This window comes from Rhinolophus hipposideros, assembly GCF_964194185.1.
Source record: "Rhinolophus hipposideros genome assembly, chromosome: 6".
In the NCBI taxonomy this organism is placed as follows: Eukaryota; Metazoa; Chordata; class Mammalia; order Chiroptera; family Rhinolophidae; genus Rhinolophus; species Rhinolophus hipposideros.
In genome coordinates this window covers 46,922,210-46,948,379 of record NC_138052.1, presented here as the reverse complement: position 1 = coordinate 46,948,379, position 26,170 = coordinate 46,922,210, and the positions used below count along the sequence as shown (strand labels likewise).

The 26,170-nt window shown below is 34.0% G+C and overlaps 1 protein-coding gene across 5 annotated transcripts in view; it reads right to left on the bottom strand.

Annotated features, from left to right (window-relative positions):
• UBR3 (ubiquitin protein ligase E3 component n-recognin 3) overlaps positions 1 to 26,170 on the bottom strand; it is a 172,231-nt gene that overhangs the window by 21,378 nt on the left and 124,683 nt on the right. For all 5 annotated transcript variants that reach the window (XM_081052767.1, XM_081052769.1, XM_081052770.1 and 2 more), the window contains 3 exons: positions 20,278 to 20,383; positions 13,794 to 13,894; positions 743 to 867 (listed from right to left, as the gene is read on the bottom strand). In XM_081052767.1, coding sequence (XP_080908893.1) covers positions 743 to 867; positions 13,794 to 13,894; positions 20,278 to 20,383 — 332 coding nt within the window. The remainder of the gene's footprint in view (positions 1 to 742; positions 868 to 13,793; positions 13,895 to 20,277; positions 20,384 to 26,170) is intronic.

Below are 26,170 nucleotides of genomic sequence, written 5' to 3'. Positions count from 1 at the left end.
GCTCCTAACTCCGAAGGTTGCTGGTTCGATTCCCACATGGGCCAGTGGGCTCTCAACCACAAGGTTGCCGGTTCAATTCCTCAAGTCCTGCAAGAGATGATGGGCTGCACCTCCTGCAACTAGCAATGGCAACCAGACCTGGAGCTGAGCTGTGCCCTCCACAATTAAGACTAAAAGGACAACAACTTGAAGCTGAACGGCACGCCCCAAAACTAAGATTAAAAGGACAACAACTTGAGTTGGGGGGAAAAAAAAGTCCTAGAAGTACAGATTGTTCCCCAATAAAGTCTTGTCCCCCTTCCCCAATAAAAAAAGAGAAAAGGTTAGGATTTTTATATTTAGAAGTGATGAGTGAAAAACCATCTTTGGATTGTGACTGGGGATAGACACAAGGAAAAACTGACAGATAATTAAAATAGGTAAGCCTGCAGACAATGTATTACGTCCTTACTGTGTTAGCACAATTTTTATAACTTCTCTAAGTTTAAGGCTTGCAACAAAAGCAAAACAAAACTACCCAAATATAAAGAGGTAAAGGCCAAGGTTTAGAGATAGATGCAGAAGACCTCAATGTACAAGGAAAACATTTTAAACTTTTTTTAGCCTGAAGGTATTCCATTTCCAATTAAAATACTGTTACTAACTCATTTTGCCTTTCAAACACCTAATCTCATTCATTCATATCTCCAACTTAAATGAGTTTGCCGCACTACTAAATGACAAATTCAGACAAGACACTCACCTTTTTGAGAGCTCCTGTTTGTTTCCAGGCTGACCTATCTTCCTCATTGCATTTAACTGAAAGTGCCGCAAGAGCTTGTGTGTATAGTAAGGTAAAAAGCACCTTCACTATGCAGGTGAAGTGGTCTATAAGAGAAAGAGAAGATCATTGTTTCTTCGGAATCTAGACAATTTGTATTCAAGAAAATTTCACAAATATATGTCTTCCCCTGCATGTGCAATTGGTTTTTGCTCAAAACTTAAGTAGCTAATAAAATGAGATTATAATGTGATGATATATTTTCTACCCAGAAGATCTGAAATTATGAAAGTAAAGTTCTTTTATTCATCCACAGAAGGCGTAAATGAGAGACATTTAGCATAAGGGAAAGTGTGCTACTTTAGAAGACCAGAGTGCTAATGCCACTCAACCTTGGAATAACTGTGTAACTGTGGCAAAGCCCCTTACTGGACATCAGGTGCTTATTAACAATATCTGGGAGTTTGAATGCTTACAACCAATTCTTCACCCACTTCTAATATGATACAGATCTTATAATACAGTATGTAATATAATACAGTATAAAACTTCTCAAGTTAAAACAAAGAAATCCCAATATTTTAGGTACTCTGAGTTTTAAAACTCAGTGAAAACTTACAACAATGCAAAAACAATAGTAACAAGAATGTAAAATGCCTCGTAACACCTGGTACATATTAAGTACTTAATAAGTGGTAGCTTAATAATCATTATTAACATTTATATTGACTTAATAACTTAGAAAATTTCCACAAATGTCTCACTGAATCCTCAAAAAAGTGTCAGTTGGACAAGTGAGCTTCAAAAGGATGTGCCTGTAATAACAAAGCTAAGCACCCAGGTCTGCACTGGAATCCATACAGATCATTCAGAGTCAGTATTCCTTCTATTATATTATGCTGCTCCCCTAGTAAATGGGTATTACCATTTAATCAGTTGCTAAATTCAGAAACTTGCAGACATTCTTGCTGCTTCCCTGTCTCTTTCTTCCCACATTAAAACAAATCACCAAATCCTGTCAATTCTACTTTAAAAATATCTCACAAGTAAGTTCCAAGACCCTGGATCAGGCTTCAATCCTTTCTTTCCTAAATCTATAATCTCAGACTAAATGGCTGTGTTGGGGTCCCCAAGAGCACCTCCAGGTTTGATGATTTACTTGGAGGACTCACAAGACTTAGCAATAGTCCTATGACTTATTACAGCAAAAGGATACAAAGGAAAATCAGCAAAGGGAAAAGACATATTGGGTGAAGTCCAGAGGAAACATTCAGAGTGCTCTTCCAGTAGTGTCACACAGGATATGCTTAATTCCCAGCAATGAATTATGACAGCATATGTGAAATATATACCAGGAAAGTTCACAATGAGACTCAGTGCCCAATGTTTTTATTGGGAGTAGGTCACACAGGCAGCCTCTGCTGTTACATACTAACGTTCTAGACTCCCAGGAGGAAAACAGATGTGTTTAGTATAAACCACAATGTTTGTACAGTTTAGACATAGTGAGCCACTCTTAACAGTTCTGGGGATGATGGAAATCCTCCCCAAATCAAAGTTTCCAGATGCCAATCAATGTTCAACCTTGTCAACAGGCCTTTCAGAGGACAGCAGTCAGGCCTTCTAAAGTCCCTCTTTTCCTTGCAGTGGTTTATCCACATCACCTCTTAGAACCCTGCAAACTACATATATACACATACATATACATATACATATACACAGACAGACTGATGTTTTTAAAAGAAGTATTTGGCATCCTTTCACTGGGTCTCACTATAAACTGAAACACTCTTTCCTTCCTTATAGCCTGGCTAACGCTTAAATGAATCAGATGACACCTTAAAGTCATTTCCTAAGGATTATCTTCTCTGCTGTGTGTGTGTGTGTGTGTGTGTGTGTGTGTGTGTGTGTGTGTGTGTGTACCCTGTCTCTTACCCATGTTGATGGGTTGGGGTGTGAACTAAGCTGAGCCAACCAGAGCACCTATCCGGGATTTGTCTAACTGGAGGTAAAGGAAAAGTAAAAAGATGAGTCTGGAAGTACCAGAGGTCATGCTCCTGGTCTATAGCAGAGACTTTCTACAGCAAGAGGGAATGAAGCAGAACCACAGAGAGAAGGAGAGATCCAAGATGGCAAGGAACCTGCCAGCATCTGAAGTCCTGCTTCTGGTCATTCCTATGACTCCCACAGTTTGGTTATGTGAGTCCATCAGTGCTTATAAATGGATTTCTAAACAGCCTAACACATTAGTACTCAATGCATGCTAGGAAACACACAATGAGGAGTGGGGGAGGGAGGGCAGGAAATGTCTACAAGCATGTACAGGGTGTAATGGGAACAAACATGAGGAGGAACTAATATAGATGAAGGGCAGGGCATAGGGGGCGAAAAGCTACCACCCCACCAGGAGAGTCAGTCTTGAATGATGAGGAGAAATAAGCCATAGTAAGGAAGGCAGAGATGAGATGAGGTAAGGGAAGGGGGATTCCAGACAGAGGAAGCGAAGCCGTACAAGGATCACAAAAAGAGCCTAAAACTCATAAGAACTGTAAATTGTCTAGTGTTTAAGTAGTCTACAAATAGTGATTTTTTAGAGATGAAGCTAGAAAAGTACTCTCGGTGGCTCAGGCGGTTGGAGCTCTGTGCTCCTAACTCCGAAGGCTGCTGGTTTGATTCCCACATGGGCCAGTGGGCTCTCAACCACAAGACTGACGATTCAACTCTTCGAATCCCGCAAGGGATGGTGGGCAGCGCCCCCTACAACTAAGATTGAACACGGCAACTTGAGCTGAGCTGCCGCTGAGCTCCCGGATGGCTCAGTTGGTTGGAGCACATCCTCTCAACCACAAGGTTGCCGGTTCAACTTCTGCAAGGGATGGTGGGCTGTGCCCCCTGCAACTAGCAACGGCAACTGGACCTGGAGCTGAGCTATGCCCTCCACAACTAAGACTGAAAAGACAAAAAAACTTGAAGCTGAACTGCACCCTCCACAACTAAGATTTAAAGGACAACAACTTGACTTGGAAAAAAGTTCTGGAAGTACACGCTGTTCCCCAATAAAGTCCTGTTCCCCTTCCTCAATAAAATCTTTAAAAAAAAAAGAGCATAAATAGAAAAGTACTCTATGTGAAGACCAACGGTTGCAAACTGTCATCTACCTGTCTGAATGCAGCCTGCAAAGATGTTTGGTTTGCCTTTACCCTGTTTTACTTTTTGTTACTGACATTTAAAAACAGGATATTTCTTGTAAAAGTCCAGAATCCCACTTACTTTTGGAAAACAGGAAGGTATGGCAATACTGGGCCCACATTTTTACATGCCAAGAATTACCTGGAGCTGAGTAGTAACTGGACTCTTGGCGAAGTATACATTCTCTAGTTTGTCACAGTCTCCCACTCCCAATTATATCGAACCAAAGATTATTTCACAAGGAGTCAGTATATAATATTATTGTTATGAATTTAGGCTATGAAGTCAAATTGTCTAGATTTGAATTCTGACCATTCTGATCTTAGGCAAGTTAGTTAACCACTCTGTGCTTTTTACATTCTTCATCTGTTAAATGGGGATATCTCCTACCTTAAAGAGATTAAGTGAAATAAGGTTTAAACACTTAAATGCTTAAAATACTGATTGACAACAGCAATTAGTAAATATCTGTTGTTATTAATATTACTATTTATATTACCTGTTTGATATCTGTAGGCATTTGATTTATAGCACCTAGAGTAGGCAACGAAAAGCCACGAAAGCATTTTAAGCAGGACAATAATATTAGATTTGCATTCTAAAATATTCACTGATGCTTATTAGGAGGAAGGGACTGAAACAAGACAAGACTAGAGGCAAGAACACCGATCAGCAGATAACAGAAGTACCATATTGAGAAATTAGATGGCCTGAACTATGGAAAAGTAATGATGAAGGAGAGAACAGGTCAAATCAGAGAAATATTTAGATGACAGAAATTGTAAGATTTGGTGGAGCTTGGGAGGTAGATGATGATGGTAATTTCTCACTGTACAAAGAGTACATAGTAGTAACACTGACTAAAATGGAAAACGTTAAGATGGAAAACAGGAAGAGAGCAAGTTTGGATGGAAAAAAATGAATATTATATATGTTGAGTCTGAAGCATGGGTAGGAATTTGGGCCTGGAGCTCATGAAGGAGTGGAGCTAGAGATTTGAAACTCATTAATAGGTACAGATGAAGCTATGGAGAAGAAGATAAAATTGAGAAGGGGACAGGAACTAAGGAACAAATCAAAGAGTGGTGACAGGCAATGGTGAATAAAAAAGAGCCTTGAAAATTAGTAGAAAAATAGACGAGGAAAACCAAGAAAGAACGGTACCACCAAAGTCAAGAAAAGTACTTCATGACTTAATAAAATGTTTTAACACAATGATGAAAATTATACAATTTGTCTACTAAGCACAAACAAAATGATCTTAACCAGGAAGTCATTTATGCGGCCTAGAAACATCACTCACATATAGCTTCTTCTGGTAAACTACATAAATTATTTTTAATTAAAAAGAAATAATGCATTTGAAGAATGACAGCTACTGTAAAGAATTTTAGCTTTTTGTAGCAAAGGACAAACTAATTTCTATTTTCAGTCAATTTGCCTTATCACCATTTTTAAAATATTTAAACTGGCAGTTTAAATCACAGCTTAAGCTTAAGTTCTCGCTTTCTCTCATTCATTTAACAAATATTTATTTATTGAATGCTTACCATGTGTAAAATCGATGCCTTTTAGGGACTCAGAAAAGAAAAACAAGAAAGCACTCAGAGAAAGGTATATTAAGTCAACAGGTTGTCATCGTCCAAGGTTGCAATAGAGAGCAAAGCCCTTCAAACACAACTATCAAAATTTAAAAAGGAGTAAAAGGATTGAACATCTACTCTCAGTGTGCTTAAAAAAAATATCCACTATCAAAACACCTGAGGGTGAGCAAAGATATCAATACTTATTTGAAATGCTTTAGAAGCAAAAAGACTTTGAACAACACAGATTTTAAGTTCTATAGTGCTGTAGTATGATAGGAAAAAGGGGGGCAGGGAGACATGGTACTTTCAATTCTGCTCAAAATAAAAGCTTGCTCCTATTGATCTAAAAAGATACAAGTGTTTGGTGAGGTAGAAATATTAGCCTGAGCTCTTTAAAAAGTGAATTTTTCCTTAGAATCACAAATGAAAACTATATTCTTTAATTCCTATTCTAAATTGCTATGAGATTAAACTACTAAGGAAATGCCACATCTCCAGTACACTATTTCAGAAAATGAAGTCATGATTTTTATAGTAATTCATCATTTTTAAGAATTTGGAACATAACTCATGAAATTAACTTTTTAAATAGATATCATATGCAAATCCTTGTCTATATTTATGATTTTTCTTCACAAGATAAAATCCTAAAACAGGAATAGTTCAAAGATACTAACATTAACTGAAACAACAGTTTGATTCTGGAATGATACCAACAAAATCCGAGTGAATCATATTTTCTTCAGTTGGTAAAGCATGAAAACACAATGGGAAATTTTCAAAAATCAGACAGTTAAATATTTAATGAGTAACCACTCTATGTAATGGCATGTGTGCCAGGTTTCACAAGAGTAATCCAAGACTCAGATGCTTACATGAGTTCCTTTCCCATAAACTGTTTTAGAATGCTTCAAGTTTCTTTTAGGACATGGTAGAGCATATGTAAAATAATAAAACTCTAAAGAGGAAAATCATGCAAGCAAACAAGACATCATGTGAAGATAGTATCAGATATTTTATTCTTTTTCTAAAATTACCAAGAAAACTTTTGTAAAAAAAAAATAAACTATTCCACTGTTTCCATAAAGCACTTTGTACATATCCACATCACATCCAATTTGTGATGTCCTTTTTCGTGTGATAAGCTCAAGTCTACTTTCTCTTTGATGAGTGAAGAACCCAGTTTAGTAACACTTTCTTTGACTTAATCAACACAGAACTGAGAAAAGATAACAACTAATAAGGTAGTTAAGGCTGTTCCCTTGGGTACACTTCAGAACAATTGAGGTTTGGGTCTAATAAACTGCAAACATTTTCAACGAACATTATATAGAAATGATAATATAAGATATAAAGGTTCAAACCAAAACAATAGCTTTCCTGAATTTCAAAATAGAAAGTAATTTACCAGCAAATTGGACATTTGACACATCCATTCCACAAACATTTACTGACCATATTATGTATCAGTAGGCACTGAAGAAACACATGAGATACTGCTAGTCTTGGAGGAACTGATAGTCTAAAGAGAGAGGTATTGAAGAAAATCTACTATTATGACAATGAGACAAGTGTCAAAATAGAACTATAGACAAGTAATTATGGGAAAGAGAAAAAGAACATCCAAGAGAACGGCTTCCAGGAATGAGTAACATTCAAAGTAAAGGACCACCAGGAGTTATTAAGTGAATAATGGAGAAATGGTAAATATTCAAACATGTTTAAAACTCTATCTTAAACAGAAAACAAAAAAATAACCCCTTGATATATATCCACATGTAGCTTCTGTTCTCTCCCCACATTAATTCTTGATAATTCTCTCTGCTCATTATCTCTGTTCTCTCATCTACCTCTCATTCTTATCCCACTATAATCTGCTTCTGACTCTACAACTACTCAAAAGCATTTCCTTGCCGATATTCCTTATTATAGAAGTATTTATTTGTCTATGGCCAGGAGTCCTCAGGAGAATTTATCAGTAACTCACTGTTAGGGGCCAAGATTCTTTACAAAATCTAGTAAGAGATATAGAACTTCCAGAAAAAAGTACATATAAATACTAAATATCATTTTAAGAGATTCATGGATTCCTTGAGGGCAACTAATGAACTCTTAAACCACAAATTAAAAAGCCTTGGTCTGAAGAAGTTATCAAAGACTACTGGGGTCTTATCAACAGGACACATACAAGACAATAAAAACCAAACACAAGTGTTTAAAGAGTTATTCTATACTGCAACTAAAAGACATCAAATTTGTTAAAAATCCATGAATTCATAATACGAAAATAAGCATTTTTGGAGGATGCTTATAAAACACTCACTCTTCTGAAAACTGGTTAATAAAAATATCAAGCATTTAAACTGCCTTTCCTATAGCAACTCTGCCACTGGGTAAACAATTAATGAGAAAAAAATGCTTTATAAGAATTCCGCCTAACAAGTGAAATAATTAAAGAATAAATCTAGGCAATCATCAATAGCCTCTGTAGTCACGATAGCCTCTGTAGTCACAGAAAGTATGTAACACTATCCATGAAGTATTTTTTCAAAAAGGAAAAACAATTAAGAAACTGAATCCAGTTGTCTAGACCTATTTGTAGGAAACACACAGGAACAGAAGAACATGTTATTAAATGACACAGTGGGGATACAATCAGTGAAAAACAGACAAAAGGCCCAAATTAATCAACAAATAAAATGTGAATGGGGAGAGTGGAGGGAGGAAACCCATAGATTTAAAAGAGAAATAACAAAATCCAATGTGTGCACCTTTTTTGGATCCTAAATCAAACAAACCAACTGTAACAAATCATGTGCAAGAAGCAACTACACAAACTGAAAACTGACTGGATATTTAATAATATTAAGGCAAAATAGTCCATTTTTACACGGGTTAGTAGTATTATGGTTATGGTTATTGAAAGAATCTTTATTTTTTAGACATACATCCTAATGACTACATGGACAAAATGATGCGATGTCTGGGATTTGCTTCAAAATAACACGGGGTGGAGGTGGGGGGAGATGGAATAGATGAGGGTATAAATAAAACAAGATTGGCCATGAGTTGATAATTGGTGGGTACATGAGGTTCATTAAATTCTGCTCTTTACTATTATAAATGCTTGAGATACTCTAAAATAAACAGCTTATTTTTAAAGCCTTGGCTTGTAAGAAAGCAAAACTGAGATGCTTCCTTTCTTAAAGTGAAAAAAACAAAAAAACAAATAACTCAATTAAAAACGGGCAGAGGACCTGAACAGACACTTTTCCCAAGATGACATACAAATGGACAACAGATACATGAAAAAATGCTCAACTTCACTAGCTATTAGGGAAATGCAAATCAAAACCACAGAGAGATACCACCTCACACCTGTTAGAATGGCCATCATCAACAAGACATATAGTAACAAGTGTTGGAGAGGCTGTGAAGAAAGAGGAACCTTCATATAATGTTGGTGGGAATGCAGACTGGTGCAGCCGCTATGGAAGGCAGTGTGGAGGTTCCTCAAGAAATTACGAATAGAATTACCATACGACCCAGCAATCGCTCTCCTGGGTATCTACCCAAAAAAATCTAAAACCATTTATCCGTAAAGATATATGTACCCTATTTTCATTGCAACATTACTCTCGGTGGCAAAGACACGGAAACAACCAGTGTCCTTCGATAGATAACTGGATAAATAAAACAAGTACATATACACAATGGAATAGTACTCGACCATAAGAAAAGATGAAATACTGCTATTTGCGACAACATGGATGGATCCTGAGATTATCACGCTAAATGAAATAAGTCAGACAGAAAAAGTTGAAAACTATGATTTCATATATATGTGGGCTATAAAACTGAAAGGAACAAAGAAACAAAAACTCACAGACACAGACAACAGTTTAATGGCTATCACAGTGTAAGGAAAGAGGTGGCGGTGACAGAAGAGGGTAAGGGGGATCAAATATATGGTGATGGAAGGAGAACTGAGTCTGGGTGGTGAGCACACAATGGGATTTACAGATGAGGTATTATAGAAATGTACACCTGAAACCTGTATAATTTTACGAATGACAACTCAATAAATTAAATAAATACATGAATACATACGTACATACATACATACATAGAATGGGAAATAATAAGCACCCTTCTATCTCTCTTTCATAGACAGGCACTGTTTATGGGATCCTGGAAACATAAGATAGTCTATAATCCCCAGTAGCAGATGTTCCAGAGAACTCTGGGATCTCTATCCTGTAAAGCATGATTCAACAGAATCAAGAAGCTCCTCAACGACAGAGGGGTGGGAGAAAACATCAGCATGACCCAAACCAGAGTAATTAAACCTTCCTAAAAATTATGATGATTTTATGTTTTAAATCCTGGAATTTCAAAAAAAGAAGAATGTTAGCCAAGGAAATGTTTTGTGTGGAACTTCCAAGAGGGCTTCTTAAAAGAGAGGGTGAAGTTTCTTCCTCAACTCAAGATCCTGTTGCCTTAAACAAGACTGTGATGACTGAACTCTAGCAACTGGCTTGGAACACGACAAGGAATGTGACGCTGTAAAGTAGGAACTCACCAACCTACCTCCTACCTTCAGACTTCTTTCTACACGAAAGAAAAATAAACTTCTGTCTTACTTAAGTTACTGTTTTATTTGGGGTTGCTTCTCTGTCGTATACAGCCAAACCTGATCCTAAGTTACAAAAGAACTAAACGTGAACACGTGAAAATAGTGATGCATCAGAAGTTACTTTCAAGCTTATTCTTGGAGACAGTGATGTGATAGATATTATGATACATGAGACACAGGACCTGAAAAGAGATCAAAAAATAAACACACATCTTTAATATATCAACTCAATCTTCTGATGAGAAAATTGGTGTAAAAAAGTGCTAAACGTTAAAAAGCTTAAGGTAATGTGTTTCCCCGAAAATAAGACCTAGCCGGACCATCAGCTCTAATGAGTCTTTTGGAGCAAAAATTAATATAAGACCCGGTCATATACGATATGACATGACATGACATAACATAGCATAATATAATATCAGATCTTATATAAGATCGGGTCTTATTTTCAGGGAAACACAGTAGGTTTCTGCATCACCTTCAGATAAAACCATAGGAAGCATTTAACATTCTAGCGCATACAAATAGTAATACAGAGGGTGCCAAAAAAAAAGCATACACATTTTAAGAAAAAAAAACTGTATTAAACTGTAATACTCAATATATACCAATACCAAAAGATGAATACAAGTCACGTTTGACTTCTGCAGTTACAAGGGGTATTCAAAGTGTCCAGACACTTCCGATTATGCTGAACTACTGCTTAAGCATAGATAACATCTCTTAAAATGTGTATACATTTTTTGGCACCCCCAATATTTCTTTCACTTTTCTTTCCTCTTCTAATAACAAGCAATAACTAGTAGGTACACAAATACATAGCCTTACACTAAAAACAGCTTACAATAAAAACACAGATACAATAAAGATCACCAATTGTTAACCCTTACATTAATAGGGGGTTAGAAAAGGAAATTTTTATTAACTCTATCTTCCTATCTGTAACTTCCCAACCTTCCAAAGAAAGCTATCCATGGGAAATTAAATTAACATAATTGAATTTTGAACTTCCTAGCAATTAAATAAAGCTGTCCATCTCGTTAAATACAAAGCTCCAAGTTATCTACCCAGTTCTCAATGTGTAACAGACTAAAAAATCTTAATAAGAGGCAATATTTTTTCTGGCCCTAAATTGCAAGAGGAATTCATTAATATAATGACAGCGAGCAACATATTATACAATGTGCTTAAAGCTGTTTTATAAAAACAATACATATAACCCAATCTTGAATTATCGTGAAGTTTTAAGAAATAATATGTCACAGATTTTTAAAAGTAATTCTAACTAAAATTAATCACTGCTAAATACTTAGCCCTCTGGTTCCCCAAGGGCAAACTTCATGTTTTATTCATCTTTAATGACTTTTACAACTAAGTACCAAATAAACATTTGCTGATTAAACCTGTCTACCAAACACTTTTTAAATATTATTTTAAGGTATAGTTACTAACAGTATCATAAATTATTACATAAGATATTTTCTTGAATCAACTCTATTCTTTCAATCATTATTAAATTAAGTAGATCAATTTTCTTCACTCATATTTTAGTAAACAATTTTATGGTATGTTTCTACTGAATTAAATGTACTAGGTTCAGTTAATTCAATGTATTACATGCCCTTTCAGCATTAGCTTCACCCTCTGTTGAAACCTAGCACCAACAGTTATCTGATGAGAAGGAAGATGTACCAGCTATAGCTCTCAGACACATAAACAATAGGTCCTTTAATATTAACTGAAATATTTTTCTTTTAAGATAAATATTGATTATAGAAATAAAACTACTTGTATATATCAAGTTTCCTTTACTTTTAGCTTTTCAGGTTTATGTAACAATTATGCTTATAAGTAAAATGTATAGTTTAATAAAATACTTAACTATTTTTAAGACATTATAAAACAAAGTATGTTTTTTATATTTCAAAATGTAATACTACTAATATAATTAGAAAAGCACAGTCAGGGTAAACCAGCATAACTCCAAAGCAACCATTTTCCTGAACTAAGGAAAACTAACCAAACTAACACAAAAAAACCTGAAGAATTTATAACTAATTTTGCAAAGAGATGAACTTCAATAGGCCATTTAACAGGTTCATATTTTAAAGTCTTCAAAATAAATGATGAAATTCATACACATAGCCAAACCCCCCAAAAGTACATTCAACAACATCTGAAGTTTGGCAGTTCCTCAAGAAGTTAAACACTGAATTACCACGACGCCGCAATTCCACTTTTAGATGTGTACCCAAAAGAATTGAAAACAGGTGTTCACACAAGAACCTATACACAAAATGTTCACAGCAGCACTACTCCAGTAGCCAAAAGGTGGAAACAATCCAAATGTCCATTAACTGAAGAACAGATAAACAAAATGTGCTATACTCATATAATGGAATATTACTCAGCCATAAAGAGGAATGAATCATGACATATACTATAATAGGGATGAACTTTGAAAATGTTATGCTAAGCAAAAGGAGCCAGATACGAAAGGCCACATGTTGTATAATTTTATTAATACGAAGTATTCAATATAGGCAAATCCATAGAGACAGAAAGTAGATTAGTGGTTACCAAGGATTAGGGGAAGAAGGAAATGGGAAGTGACTGTTTAATGGGTACAACGCTTCTTTTGGGCTGATAAAAACGCCTAGATCTAGATAATGGTGATGGTTGTACAACATGGTAAATGTACTGTACATTTTCAAATTGTTAAAATGGTGAATTTTATGTTGTGTAAATTTTATAATTAAAAACATCAATCCAAAATTTGCAGTGCTAGTATAAATAAAATATTATGCTTATTTATTAATGACATTACTTAATTCTTTACAGAGTATCATAATTTGAATAAAATATGAATTTACCTATATTTAAAATAATCATTTCATATCCTTAGGTAAAAAGTTTAATCAAAAGATCAAGTTGAAGTACATACAAAGAATATCTTCCCCAGTAACATGGCCTTTATACAACCACAGATATTCTTTCCAGTGTAACTTACAATAGCACACAAAAACAAAACAAAGTAGAAATATTGTTTTCCACCAAAGAAGAGTTAATTATTTGAAAAAATATTTTAAATGTTTTCAAATGAAAACTATAGACTATGGAACAACAATTAAAATGTTGCTAACATAGTATTAATGCTGTTAATATCAGAGTACCATGACATTAACACTAATCTAACATGATGGGACATCATATTTGAATAACTCTATGATCAAAATATGTATGCATGTAGATATTGTGGAGGCATTAGGGCTGACTGTTTGCTCTATTTTTCACATTTTTGTATTTTCACTTTAATTTTTAAAAACAAAGGTTTTCAGAGTGATTTTCCCATGTCTTCATGTCACTATGGACTAAAAAGCTAAAAAGAATAGACCCATAAGGTAAAAGAAATTATTTCATTGTCACACACACACACACACACACCTAGGTGTAGCTGTAGATATAAGTATAGATATATAGATATAGATATGATTGCTATATATACTAATAGTAGAAAAAAATGTTATTTACTTCTAAACAATTCCATCAGACTGAATACTGTATTTGTCCCAATGGATTTTAGAAAATTCATTATCTATGCTACATAATCTAAGATGTGCCTTACCTTTGCGTAGGGGTTGTGGCATCATTAAGATCTGGATGAGCAGAAGGGATGTGACATCATGATAAAGAATTGGAACCTCAGGCTGTTCTTCATTTCCCAGCCTGAAAGAAAAATGCATAATCACTTTAAACAGATATTATATATCCTTTCTTTCTAATTCATTTTATATTTCACATATATGTCTATGGAACAGAAATCAAACTTTCATAAGCAACTGAGAAATCTCAAAACAAAAAGCCAAGGGCCATATTTTTAACCTAAACATATAATCTTTTAGACTCATATATTTCTTTCACTTTTGCTTATATGAAAAAATTATATGGAAATTGCCTTAAGTCTTTCTAAAGTTAACAACTGGAATACATTAACTTGATTATGAGTCTTTCTGATCTCTTACATAACAGAAATCAAATGAAGCATTAAATGGAATTTAAAGGAATTAATTTTACTACAAATGGGGTGATACTTGCATTCACAAACTTAGGACTCAAGAGTAAATGTTCACATTATAAAAAAGAACAGATATGGGACAGCTGGATGGCTCAATTGGTTAGAGCGGGAGCTCTGAAGAACAGGGTTACTGGTTCGATTCCCACGTGGGCCAGGGAGCTGCACCCTCCACAACTAGATTGAAGACTAGGAGCTGCCACTGAGTTTCTGGAAGGGAGGCCAGATGGTTCAGTTGGTTAGAGCACATGAACTCTCAACAACAAGGTTGCCGGTTCAATTCCCGCATGGGATGGTGGGCTGTGCCCCCTGCAACTAAAGACTGAAAACGGCGACTGGACTTGAAGCTGAGCTGCATCCTCCACAACTAGACTGAAGGACAGTGACTTGGAGCTGATGGGCGCTGGAAACACACTGTTCCCCAATATTCCCCAATAAAAATAAATAAATAAACAAACAACTCCTTAGAAAAAAGATGATTTTTAATTATCAAACTGCTGCATTAAATCTAACAGCTGATTAAAAGACTCATACTTAATTAAAAGGAACTTTATGGATCCATTTAAACTAGCCCAATCTCACCCCTAAGCAACGATCCACTTTACTGCACAAAAATCGAAAAGGCTTAAGAACTTGCATCATAACCTAAAGACCAACAAAATATAGAGCTTTTAGGTATGGGAAAGCATCCCCAAATGTGTAAATTAAATATAGTTTGTTAAATAGGGATATTACAAGCAACTGCAAAACTTAAAGAGCTAACAGAATTTTAGATTCTTATTTACTTTATTACATTACATGTCAACATATATTTTTGTAATAGAAGTAATCTTTCTCAAAATTAGAAGTGGATTACTTTTTGCTACTATTACTTGGTTGCTTATTATTATTACTGCAGTGACCTTCAAATATTATTTAAAATCAGTCTAAATCTCCACATGCATGAAAAGCTCTATACTTAAGATTATAGTCTCTATTATGATTATTCATACATATATCGTTAAAAATTTAGCAACCAGAACTGGCCTGGTGGCTCAGACGGTTAGAACTCCATGCTCCTGACTCCAAAGGCTGCCGGTTTGATTCCCACATGGGCCAGTGGGCTATCAACCAAAAGGTTGCCAGTTCAATTCCTCAAGTCCCTCCAGGGGATGGTGGGCAGCGCCCCCTGTAATAAGATTGAACATGGCACCTTGAGCTGAGCTGACGCTGAGCTCCCGGATGGCTCAGTTGGTTGGAGAGCATCCTCTCAACCACAAGGTTGCCAGTTCAACTCCCATAAGGGATGGTGGGCTGTGCCCCTTGCAACTAGCAGCGGCAACTGGACCTGGAGCTGAGCTGTGCCCTCCACAACTAAGACTGAAAGGAACAACTTGACTTGGAAAAGAGTCTTGGAAGTACACACTGTTCCCCAATAAAGTCCTGTACCCTTTTCCCAATAAAAAAAAAAAAAATTAGCAACCATTATATTAAATACAATTAAGAATGTATAATTAACAAAATGTTTCAAAACTAGAATGATACAAAGAAATGAATTAAAAGAATGAGAAATGTTTCTAGTTGAGGAAATTGTGTATTATAAAGATAACTCTTTTTCCAAGATTAATTTATGAGTTTAAAATAATTCCAATGAAATAATAAGGGAAGGGCTTAGAAATGATTCTAAAGATCATCTGGAAGTATAAACAGATGAGAACAGTAAAGAAAAATTGTAAGGTGGAGGGGAGAAATGAGTGGAACCTAATTCAACCATATATATATCTCCTCAATAAGTAAACCAGCATGGTAGTGTCACAGAAATAGGCTTGTAGTCAATAGAACAAAGGGGAAAGTCCCTAATCAGGACCATACTATACACTTATATATTTTAGATGAAGCAAGCACTGGATAAGCATTCACTGCATTTACTAATATTCTAATGGGTATTAAATCTTAGAGCTTGAAAAGAACACAACCCAGCAATCAATATTATGGAAAGCATAGTACCTACGCCTGCTCTTTAAAGTGTTAATTCACCAAATTTATATATATATATACATATATATATATATGTATATGTAAATGGGATATAAAATTGGTGAAAAATATAGTTAGTTGAAAATAAATTTTAAATCTTCACCCAATACTACTGATGAAAATAAATTCCAAGTAGATTACATATATACTTTAAAATCTAGATAACTAAAAGAAAACTCTACAAAGATTATAGGTAGATATTACAAATCTAAGACAGGAAACACATGTAATAGCGATTATAAGGTAAACATCGTATCTAGTGGGATAGACAGTCTAAGTTTGAAAGTCAATGGAAAAAATAAGAAATATATGGTATCATGAGTTTGGCTACTTGAAAATTTAAAACTTTAATATGTCAAGAAAAGTAATTATAAAATTAAAAGGCAAACATATTTTGGAATAAGTTTCAATGAAATAAGGTTTAATATTTTAAGGCATAAAGAATCATTCAGAAAATTTTTTAAAAAACAAATGCCAACAGAAAAATAGACAAGATGTCCTAAATATATAATTTGCAAAAAGTGCACACAAAAAGCTAATAAATATGAAATATTTATATGAAGTTTTCACCAGAAATTAATTTGTTATTTTGGAACCCCAACTTACATCTATTAAATTAGTCCTCAAAAATGTTTTTTGAGTGATAATACTCAAGACTGACAGAAATGAAGACATTATCACATTGCCAGTGAAAGTTTATATAGGTACTATCTTTCTGAAAACTAGTGTCGCACTGTGTAACACAGTACCTGACACTCAGGGAATATTTATCAAATAAATAACTGAAAATCTAAAATATTTATGTGCTTTCATGGTATTCATAGTTCTAGGATTATATCTCACATGTCAAGAACTGCTTAACACTTACCAGAGGGTAAGGGGGTGGGGAGAGGCAGATGAGGGTAAGGGGGATCAAATATATGGTGATGGAAGAATTGACTCTGGGTGGTGAACACACAGTGGGATTTATAGATGATGTAATACAGAATTGTACACCTGAAATCTATGTAATTTCACTAACAATTGTCACCCCAATAAATTTTGAAAAAAGAACTGCTTAACACATCATCTGATATTTTGATAGAAAAGGAGAAAATTTAAATGATTAATAACAGAAATGAATAAATTAAGGACATCATTTAAAAATTTTTAATGATGTGGAAATTTGGTTGTTATGTGTTCATTTTAAATGCAGATTCTAAAACTGATACAGTATGAATCAAACAGTATTTAAAAACTCATAATATCTATATATAGAAAAAAGAGACTTAAAAATATATCTCAGAATGTTAACAGTAGTACAGGAATTCCTGGAAAATATGATTAATTTTTCCTCTCATATTTGCTCTCATTTTTATGGTTCATGAGTCCATTATTATAATAAACTATATATAACAAATAGATTATTAGATTTCAAATTATTTTATTTTTTTCTTCAACATTTTTTGTATGTTCTAAACATTGTACAATAAATATGACTTTTTATAATCAGAAAAAAATTACAAAAACAGTAACCTGGAATTTGTTGGCTACTTAGACAAAAACAATCATTCTGAGGACACAGAACTAGATCTTTCCTGGCACACAGTAGGCACATAATCAGAAAGAATGAATGAATGAATGGATACACCCCACTGTAGAAAAGAGAACCACAGATTTTGACAGTAGTGTTTAATACCATCATTGTGATAACTATCCTTTAAATGCTTAATATTTTAAAACATATAATTGTTTCTATCTCCTTAAGTTTTTAGATAATTTTAAAATCTACATTATAAAAACTGTGTATTACTGTTATCTCTATGGATAATAAGAGGAAATGGGTGAGTTAGAGTTAATCGGCCTAATTTTCCAATTATATTTCTAAACCATATAATTATCAACACAATGAAATTAAAAGGAAATCAGGAAATAATTTCCATGAGGATTATAGGAAAAAGCATATATGAGAAAACTACATCATTAGATATAGAATTTTATGTTGAAAAGTATTAAAAGAAAGTAAAAAAAGATTCAATTTTTAAAAATCTATTATACAGATATGAAACACAAATAACATCATAATCAACTGTAGTACTATAAGCTAGTGAACTAACGAGCCATACAAATGAGTGTAAATTCAAGGGGGAAAGTAATCAACCAGATTTTCTGGAAATTCCTCAGATCTCTTAGTACTAGGAAAGGAAGCATAGACAATAAATAGTTAAGAACTTCGGCGCTGATATCTGAAAGATATGGATTCCAATGACAGTTCTATTCCTTAACATTAGTGTGCCCCCACAGAACATGTTAACTTTTCTAAGCCTCAGGTTTCTCATGTGTAAAAATTGGGATAAAATAATACCTAGTATATACAATTACGGTGATGATTAAATGAAATTATACACGCAAAGCACAAAAATACCTAGCATGAAGCAAGCACTGGATAAGCGTTCACAGCATTTACTAATATTCTAATGGGTATTAAATCTTAGAGCTTGAAAAGAACACAACCCAGCAATCAGTATTATGGAAAGCATAGTACCTACGCCTGCTCTTTAAAGTGTTAATTCACCAATACTACACTTAAGAAACCTTTTGGGGGTGGCCTGTTAGCTCAGTTGGTTAGAGCCAAGGTTGCCGGTTCGATCCCCACATGGACCAGTGTGAGCTGCGCCCTCCACGACTAGATTGAAACAACTACTTGACTTGGAGCTGATGGGTCCTGGAAAAACACACTTAAAACAAATAAAAGTTAAAAAAAAAAGAATTTAAAAAAGTAAAAAACCTTTTGTTTGCTGAACATCTTTAGACTCACAGACTTAGGCATTCTAATGCTTTATTTGCGTATCATTCTTGTCCTTCAGTATGTAAGTCTAGCTAGGAAAAAAAATTACTAGCTAATGTCAACAAAAGGGATTTTCCTGAGCCATACCACGCAAAATACTCATAGCTTGCTCATTTTTGTAATAAATACAAAAGAACACATAAACAAACAATTTTTTGAGAAGTAGCAGGATATATTCATAGCCTCAAAGTATCTCCCCACAAGATATTTACTCATTACAAGGGATAAAATAATAACTTTACAGTGGAAAAACCTAGCAGCTACCACATTCGCCAAACGATGTGAATTATTATCAATAACAAGGCAAATCAGTACCATATGCTTCCTGGTATAATGCACTAAAAAGAACACTGGTATTTCTGCCAAAAGTTTATAACCTGAATCTAAACAAAGGGAAGTATCAGGCAAAAATAAATTGAGGGAATTCTACAAAATAACTGGCCTGAGTTCTTAAAAAAAAAAAAAAGTCAGTGTCATGAAATACAAAAAATGATCAGAAATAACTTCACATTAAAGAAAATTAAAGAGACATGATAACTAAACAAAAGCATGATCTTGAATTTTCTTTACATTTCCCAGGATGTTACTAAAACAGCTGGCAAAATCTGAATAGGTTCTGTATGAGGTAGCAGTCAATATTAATTGTTTCTTGTATAAATAGCCAATTAACAGCAGCACTTACTATAAAGACTATGCTTCCTCCACTGCTTCTCAGTGCAATCTATGATACAAATCCAGTATCTAGTCCATCAGAAGGTTTGTTTTTTTTAAAATTACTATTTTGCGGCACCTAATGAAATACTGGATTTAGGCATCAATCATCAGGGACTGCAAAAATCATCAGGTGAAAAGCTGGTGGGGAACTTAACAATGGAGGGATCAGACTTAGGCTACCTGACCCCACTGATCAATTCTAACATAAAAGGAGGGACAACCAGCCATCATGTGCCTCCATTTAAATGTTTTATCTGCATAAAAACCAATGGGATGCTTTAAAATATTTTCTCACTTGGTAGGAATTCTTATGCAATTTTTACAGAAAGTATAATGGTAAGTTGTTTTCCACTTTTATAATATATTTCTGCATTTCATAAGGAAAATTCACATAATCATAAAGAATTTCAATCTTATTTTTACACTTAACCATTTCTCAAAAACAGTTTTAACTGACTTCAATCTTTCACTAATACTTACTGTGAATTCATCTCTTCTACTAACTGCGTAAGCTTGCTCCAGGGATTATACTCAGAATCAATGCTGTAAAGCCGCATGTGCAAGGCTAATACAAGGAACAGCTGATCTAAATAAATTGAAGAAAAATGAATTAGAAAGTTTACAAAATCCTTCCAGAACAAAATTCCGACAAAATTTCTAGCTTCATAAGGAAATGTTTCCTATTCTTATAATTCACTATGTTTAAGTGTCAACTACTTCATGCTCTCTTTTAAGGTAAACTTTGAAATACATTTAAATAATTGCTGCTGGAATGTTCACTGTTCCTCATGCTTAATCTTAACAGAGGAATGATTCGTTTTCCTCATCTGTCACAAACTTTTCCTTGGCCTTTTGCCAAGGAATTGTAGTCTCCTCCTAATCAAAATCTACTATTATTTTCAATATCCTACCCTGAGTAATACGGACAAGAACATCCATATAAATCACTGCTAGGTAAAGCTCTTTCTTTACCTAATATTTTCCCTTAAGTCCTCTTTAGATTGAATTGTGCCTTCATCATCTTTTGATTCAACATGAAGAAAAAAAATAACTGAAATAAGAATATTATTTAGGACTAATCCAGCTGTTTTCATTTCTTCTACCTAAACCATAATAATAATCTACCAGTCTTCTGCTCATGACATTTATAAAAAAAATTATTTATTTAAAAATTTTTAATTCTCCAGGAAAAAAATCCTAAATTTTGCTTTTGTATCATATGTCCTTTTTTGCTACAAATAACAAGGACAGCACTGAATCATTCTGCAACAAATACTCAAAAATATTTGTGAATCAAAAGTCATTTTCCAGAAAGTTAGGCAATACTTGACATATGGTCGAAATTAATTCTTAAAACAAGAAAAAGTTAGCTAATGACAAATATTGTTGTCATTTATTCTCTAAATTAAAATAATCAAAAATAAAGATTTTGTTTCTCTGAGCAACTGCCTTAGAAATCAACTATATTTTAGATAAATTTAAGATCCATCAATGATTCTTATACGGGGTGGAGGAGGAAAAGGAGAAGAAAGAGAAGGAGGAGGGTTGGTGGTGATGGTGGTGGTGGGGGTTGCAGCTTTGGGAAACTATTGTAAGACATATGAGAGCTATAAGATGAACAAAATAAATGTTCCACTTTGTGGAGCAGGGTAGAGGAAATGGGAGGTGGGGAGGAGGGCTAAAACCTAACACTGTACATACATTTAAATTTCAATCTGATCTCTCTATAACAAACAGAAGAATCTAAATGTCTTACCCTCCTTCACCTCCTGACTATAAGCCAATATGTAATCTAAATCCTCTCTTAAAATATCTTCATCCTATTAATGGCTAACACTAGGTGATAATAATTATAAATAATTATAAATAATAATAAATAATAATTATTTATTATGTAAACAAATAATTATTGTTTATTATTATTTATAAATATTATTTATAAATATTATTTATAATTATTATAATTAATAAATTATTGATTTATAATTTTTTATACTAATTATAAATAATTTATAATTATTTATACTAATTATAAATTATTTATAATTATTTATAATTATAAACAATTTATAATTATAATTTATAATTATAATTTATAATTATTATAATAAATAAATATTTATTTATTTATAATTAAATAAATAGTTATACATAATAATTATAAATAATAATAAATAATTTTTTATTATGTGCCAAGCACTACTTAATCACTTTATATAGATTATCTTGATTTATTTTCACAAAAATTATACCAGTTAGGTAATACTGTCATCCCCAATTTTGAGACACGTAAGTTGCCCAAATTTCCAGTTTTTCCAGTAACCTGGTTCCATTGATAATTCTAAGAACAAGGAACATTTTTAGCATAGAAATAACATGATGAAAGATATTCTGGTCATTTTCATTTCAATTCAATTATACATTAAGATTGTTTTTACCAAGTATATAATTTATAACTTTAAAGTGCTTAAAAGTAAAAGTGTTAATAAACTAAATTCCTCTAGCATAAAAATATTAAGATTAACTCAAGTTGCAAAGTAGGAACTTAATTCATTCTTTCTATATGGGTGTTAACTGAATCTAAGAGTTCTTTTTAATATATCCTTTCAAATGAAAGTCAATTATCTTAAATTTTATCTGATTTAATAAAAACCATGAAGTTTCGGTTTTACTAAATTGTTTTGCATTAAAACAATAGCTAGCATAGAAATAATGTTGCAATCTGCCTATTTTCTTACCCTCTATGATAATTAAAGAAATACAAATGTTAGAAGGAAACCTATTCATCTTATATTCCCTCATTCTACAGATGAGGAAATAGGCCCAGAGAAAGGAATTACCTTGCCAGGTCACCCTTTTATTGGAAAAACTACTAATAGAATTCAAGATTTGCTACTTCCTCGTTATTTCTACCACTCCACATCTCCTTGGGATTTTTATGATTTTTTAAAAAGTACAAAATTCCTTTTTTAATACACACACACCGCTTTTCATTCCTATGAAAAATTGAGATTGCAACCCTGAGGTATCTTCTGAGCTATTAATTCAATATATAACAAGAGTCTTTGGTATTGGCTTAAACGAGAAGTAAAGAATAATAACCTATCTAATGAGGTGTATCTACCTTTCAAAAACAATACTGGAAATTGCAGATAACTTCAGCAGCAAACAGAGAATTGGCCATATAACAATCAATACTTTGAATTATGTTTATACAATTCACTGTGTATTTTCAAATTTAGTCTGAGACCTATCAGTAAAAATGAACTCTAACATTCATTTTGCAGTAAAAATTTCTCTTATACTAAACAAATATTGACAATAGACATAAGACAAGGAAAACCTACAATCATAATCAAAAAGTTAAAAACTAAAAATAATGGGAAAATGTTATTAAACACCAACTGTGTGCATGATATTTTAAAAGTTGAAAAATAATTATATCAAAAAGCATATTATTAAAAAGAATAGGTAACTCCTTTTCTGGAATGATACATTTTAAAATTGTAAAGTTAGACCTACATTTACCAAAGGGTTTGGAAATGAGAAACATCATTAAGTTAACTTACAGGTGTGCTGTGATTTCAACATATGTAAGGAGGCACCACTGTCTAGTAGGAGCCAGGAAGTCATGGATTGGAATCTCTTCTCTCCCCTCTCCTGAACTTTCGGTACCACTCTGCCCTGGTTCTCCCCCAGTTCCTTCTCAGTTATTTGTACATGCTCTTCTTCCTCTACTGGACCCTAACAGGTGGTGTTCTCCGTAAGAAAGGAAAAGGGATCCCTTCTTAGTCCTCTTTCCCTCTCATGCTGCACACACTTCTTCACCTAAGATCAACTCACACCTATAAATTTACTATTCACAAATTTCTCTAGCACTTCAGATGTTCAACAGGCACTACAAAATCAATAAACTTGTATTCAAAATTAAACTGATTACACAGCCCAGGCCAGCTCCAATATTCATTTCCTCTTATACATTTGAGTGAATGACACAACCGCCCACGCAAACATCCAAGGAAAAACTTGGGAGTCATCTCCAACATCCTTGCCCTTCAAGGCCAATTACCAACCCTATCGATTCTGCCTCCTAACATCCATCCTCTTCTGCTCCACTCCACCAATACACCTTGTCCCAACTGGATTACTCAATAGAGTGCTTGTTCAGATTTATGTCTGTTGTTTCATCCCTTCCAACCCCGGTAAACAATAAAGCCATTCACATCATCACATAATTGGTTGTGAACCACTAAAGGAATAGGCACAAAAACCCTTCATGAGCCAACCCCTATCTTCTTTTTCAGATTTATTTACTAACCTCTCCTCCCTTTCTCTTCCCAAGTGTTTCCCAGTGTGTCATGTTGTCTCACTCTGTCCTTGCAAACTGTTCTCTCAGCCTTGTTTTTCTCTTGTTTTCAAGGCAAACTTGATCCATCTTTCAAGAGCCAGCTCAAGTGCTTCTCTGTCAAGTTTTCTCTAATACCATACCTAAGACAATGTAATCACCCCTTGCTTTATACATTCTTATACCTTGAGTTAACTCTATTTTAGCACTTTTTACACAGTCCTGTAATTATTTTTTACATGTTTTCCTCTCCTATTAGATGGTGAGATCTCCCTGAAGAAAATTGTGTTTTTCCTGTTTGTACTCCCTAGGTTAGCATGGTGCTTGACACATGGCAGGATATTTTTACAGTATGCTGAATACTGTATGAATAAATCAACAATCCAGTAAAAAAAAATCATACAATATAAGCATACAATTCATGATGAATTTATACTCTTCCTTTTTTGTCATAATAACACACTGACTCAGTAACCAAACCAAGAAGTAGGCCAATTAATCAGCCCTAACTTCACTGTCCCTAAAGAGACTGACCTCTCAACTCTAACTACTAAAGCAATGCTGGACCTACTTGCTCCCACTGTCTTCTTCACCGTGCTGGTTGCTGTGACACTCACCAGGGATGAAGAATTCTATTTATTAAACACCTAATCAAATTCTTTACAACTGTGACAAATCTAAGGATCATAATATACTTAAGCACAACACAGACACCTCATTACTAAAACAGAAAGCACCACTGAATGACTAGTTTGTCCTTAAAAAAACCTAAGATTTAATTATAAGAACTTCCAGTTGGAACAAAAAGGTAATATTTAACAATCACTATCTTTGTCAATTTTTAAAGTAAGACTATTTTACACACAAAAAAACCTATAAAGTAAGAACATAACTCCAACTTTATTGTAAAATTAATAGATTTACATGTATAACTATGAATACCATGCACACATGAGTATGCCAATTTTTATGACTTAAGGAAACTGCACCCAAAGTTGTTACATGTTAAAATCTTTTTAAAATGCGTTTGAAACAGATGTTCATTAAGCTTGGGAATTCTGTTATTTCAAAACATTAAGAAATCAAAAACTGGTTGATTATTTCTTAGTATAACTCACGTTGGTCATTAAGATGGAAATACACGTGAAAGAGAAGAGTTATCACAAAGACTTCTACAAATTTGTTTTATCTTTAATTGTACCACTGTTAAAATTGACCTTAAGTAAACTTAACAGGGTCTGCATTTCCAGATCATTCAAGATTTTAGTCCTATAAGTATAGTTATGGCTGGTTAAATAATTGTCAATGAAAAAAATCTCAACTGGCCAAATAACTCTGAATTAAGTTGGCAGCAGGGTCGGGGCGGGGGAGGGGTCTCAATTTCTCTGTATCTGAATAATTAAAGTTAGGAAATGGCTCTCATTTATCCCAGGGTGAATGTAATAGTTGTGAGTATACTCCTCTCACAAGAGTCAGCTTCCTCTACACACCCCTAAGAAATTACCTGTGGATGGGAGGGAGCTCTTCAAATGAGGCCTGGGAACAACCCTAGAAAAGGAAGATCTATAGCTCTAATACCACTTGAGCCTTATATTAACCACGATAGATATGTTAGTCATCATCCACATTTCCACAATAAGGTCACAAGTTAGGTGACTTCCCTAAAGTCCAACACATAACAAACACGACGAGAATCCAGATCTTCTAACTCTAACCCAATGTTTCTTCCAGCACTGTATCCTATGTTGTTTCTAATCAATATGGTAGCAGAGCTTTGCTTACTAAGGAGAGGTTTATTCCTTCATGTACGAATGGGAAAATACCGAAAGAAAGGGCTGTCTTTAGTATTTTTCTACTTTCCTACTTTCCATGTTGTGTTCCTTTCCTGCTTCCTGGAGTCCCTATGTCTCCACTCCCACGCACACCATTCCATCGTTCTCTGGTTACCTCAAGTATCATAGTATTAGTATTAGTTTCATGCAATTTTTCTCCTTCCAATTTTAAGGTTTACATGACTAGCAGCTTCCC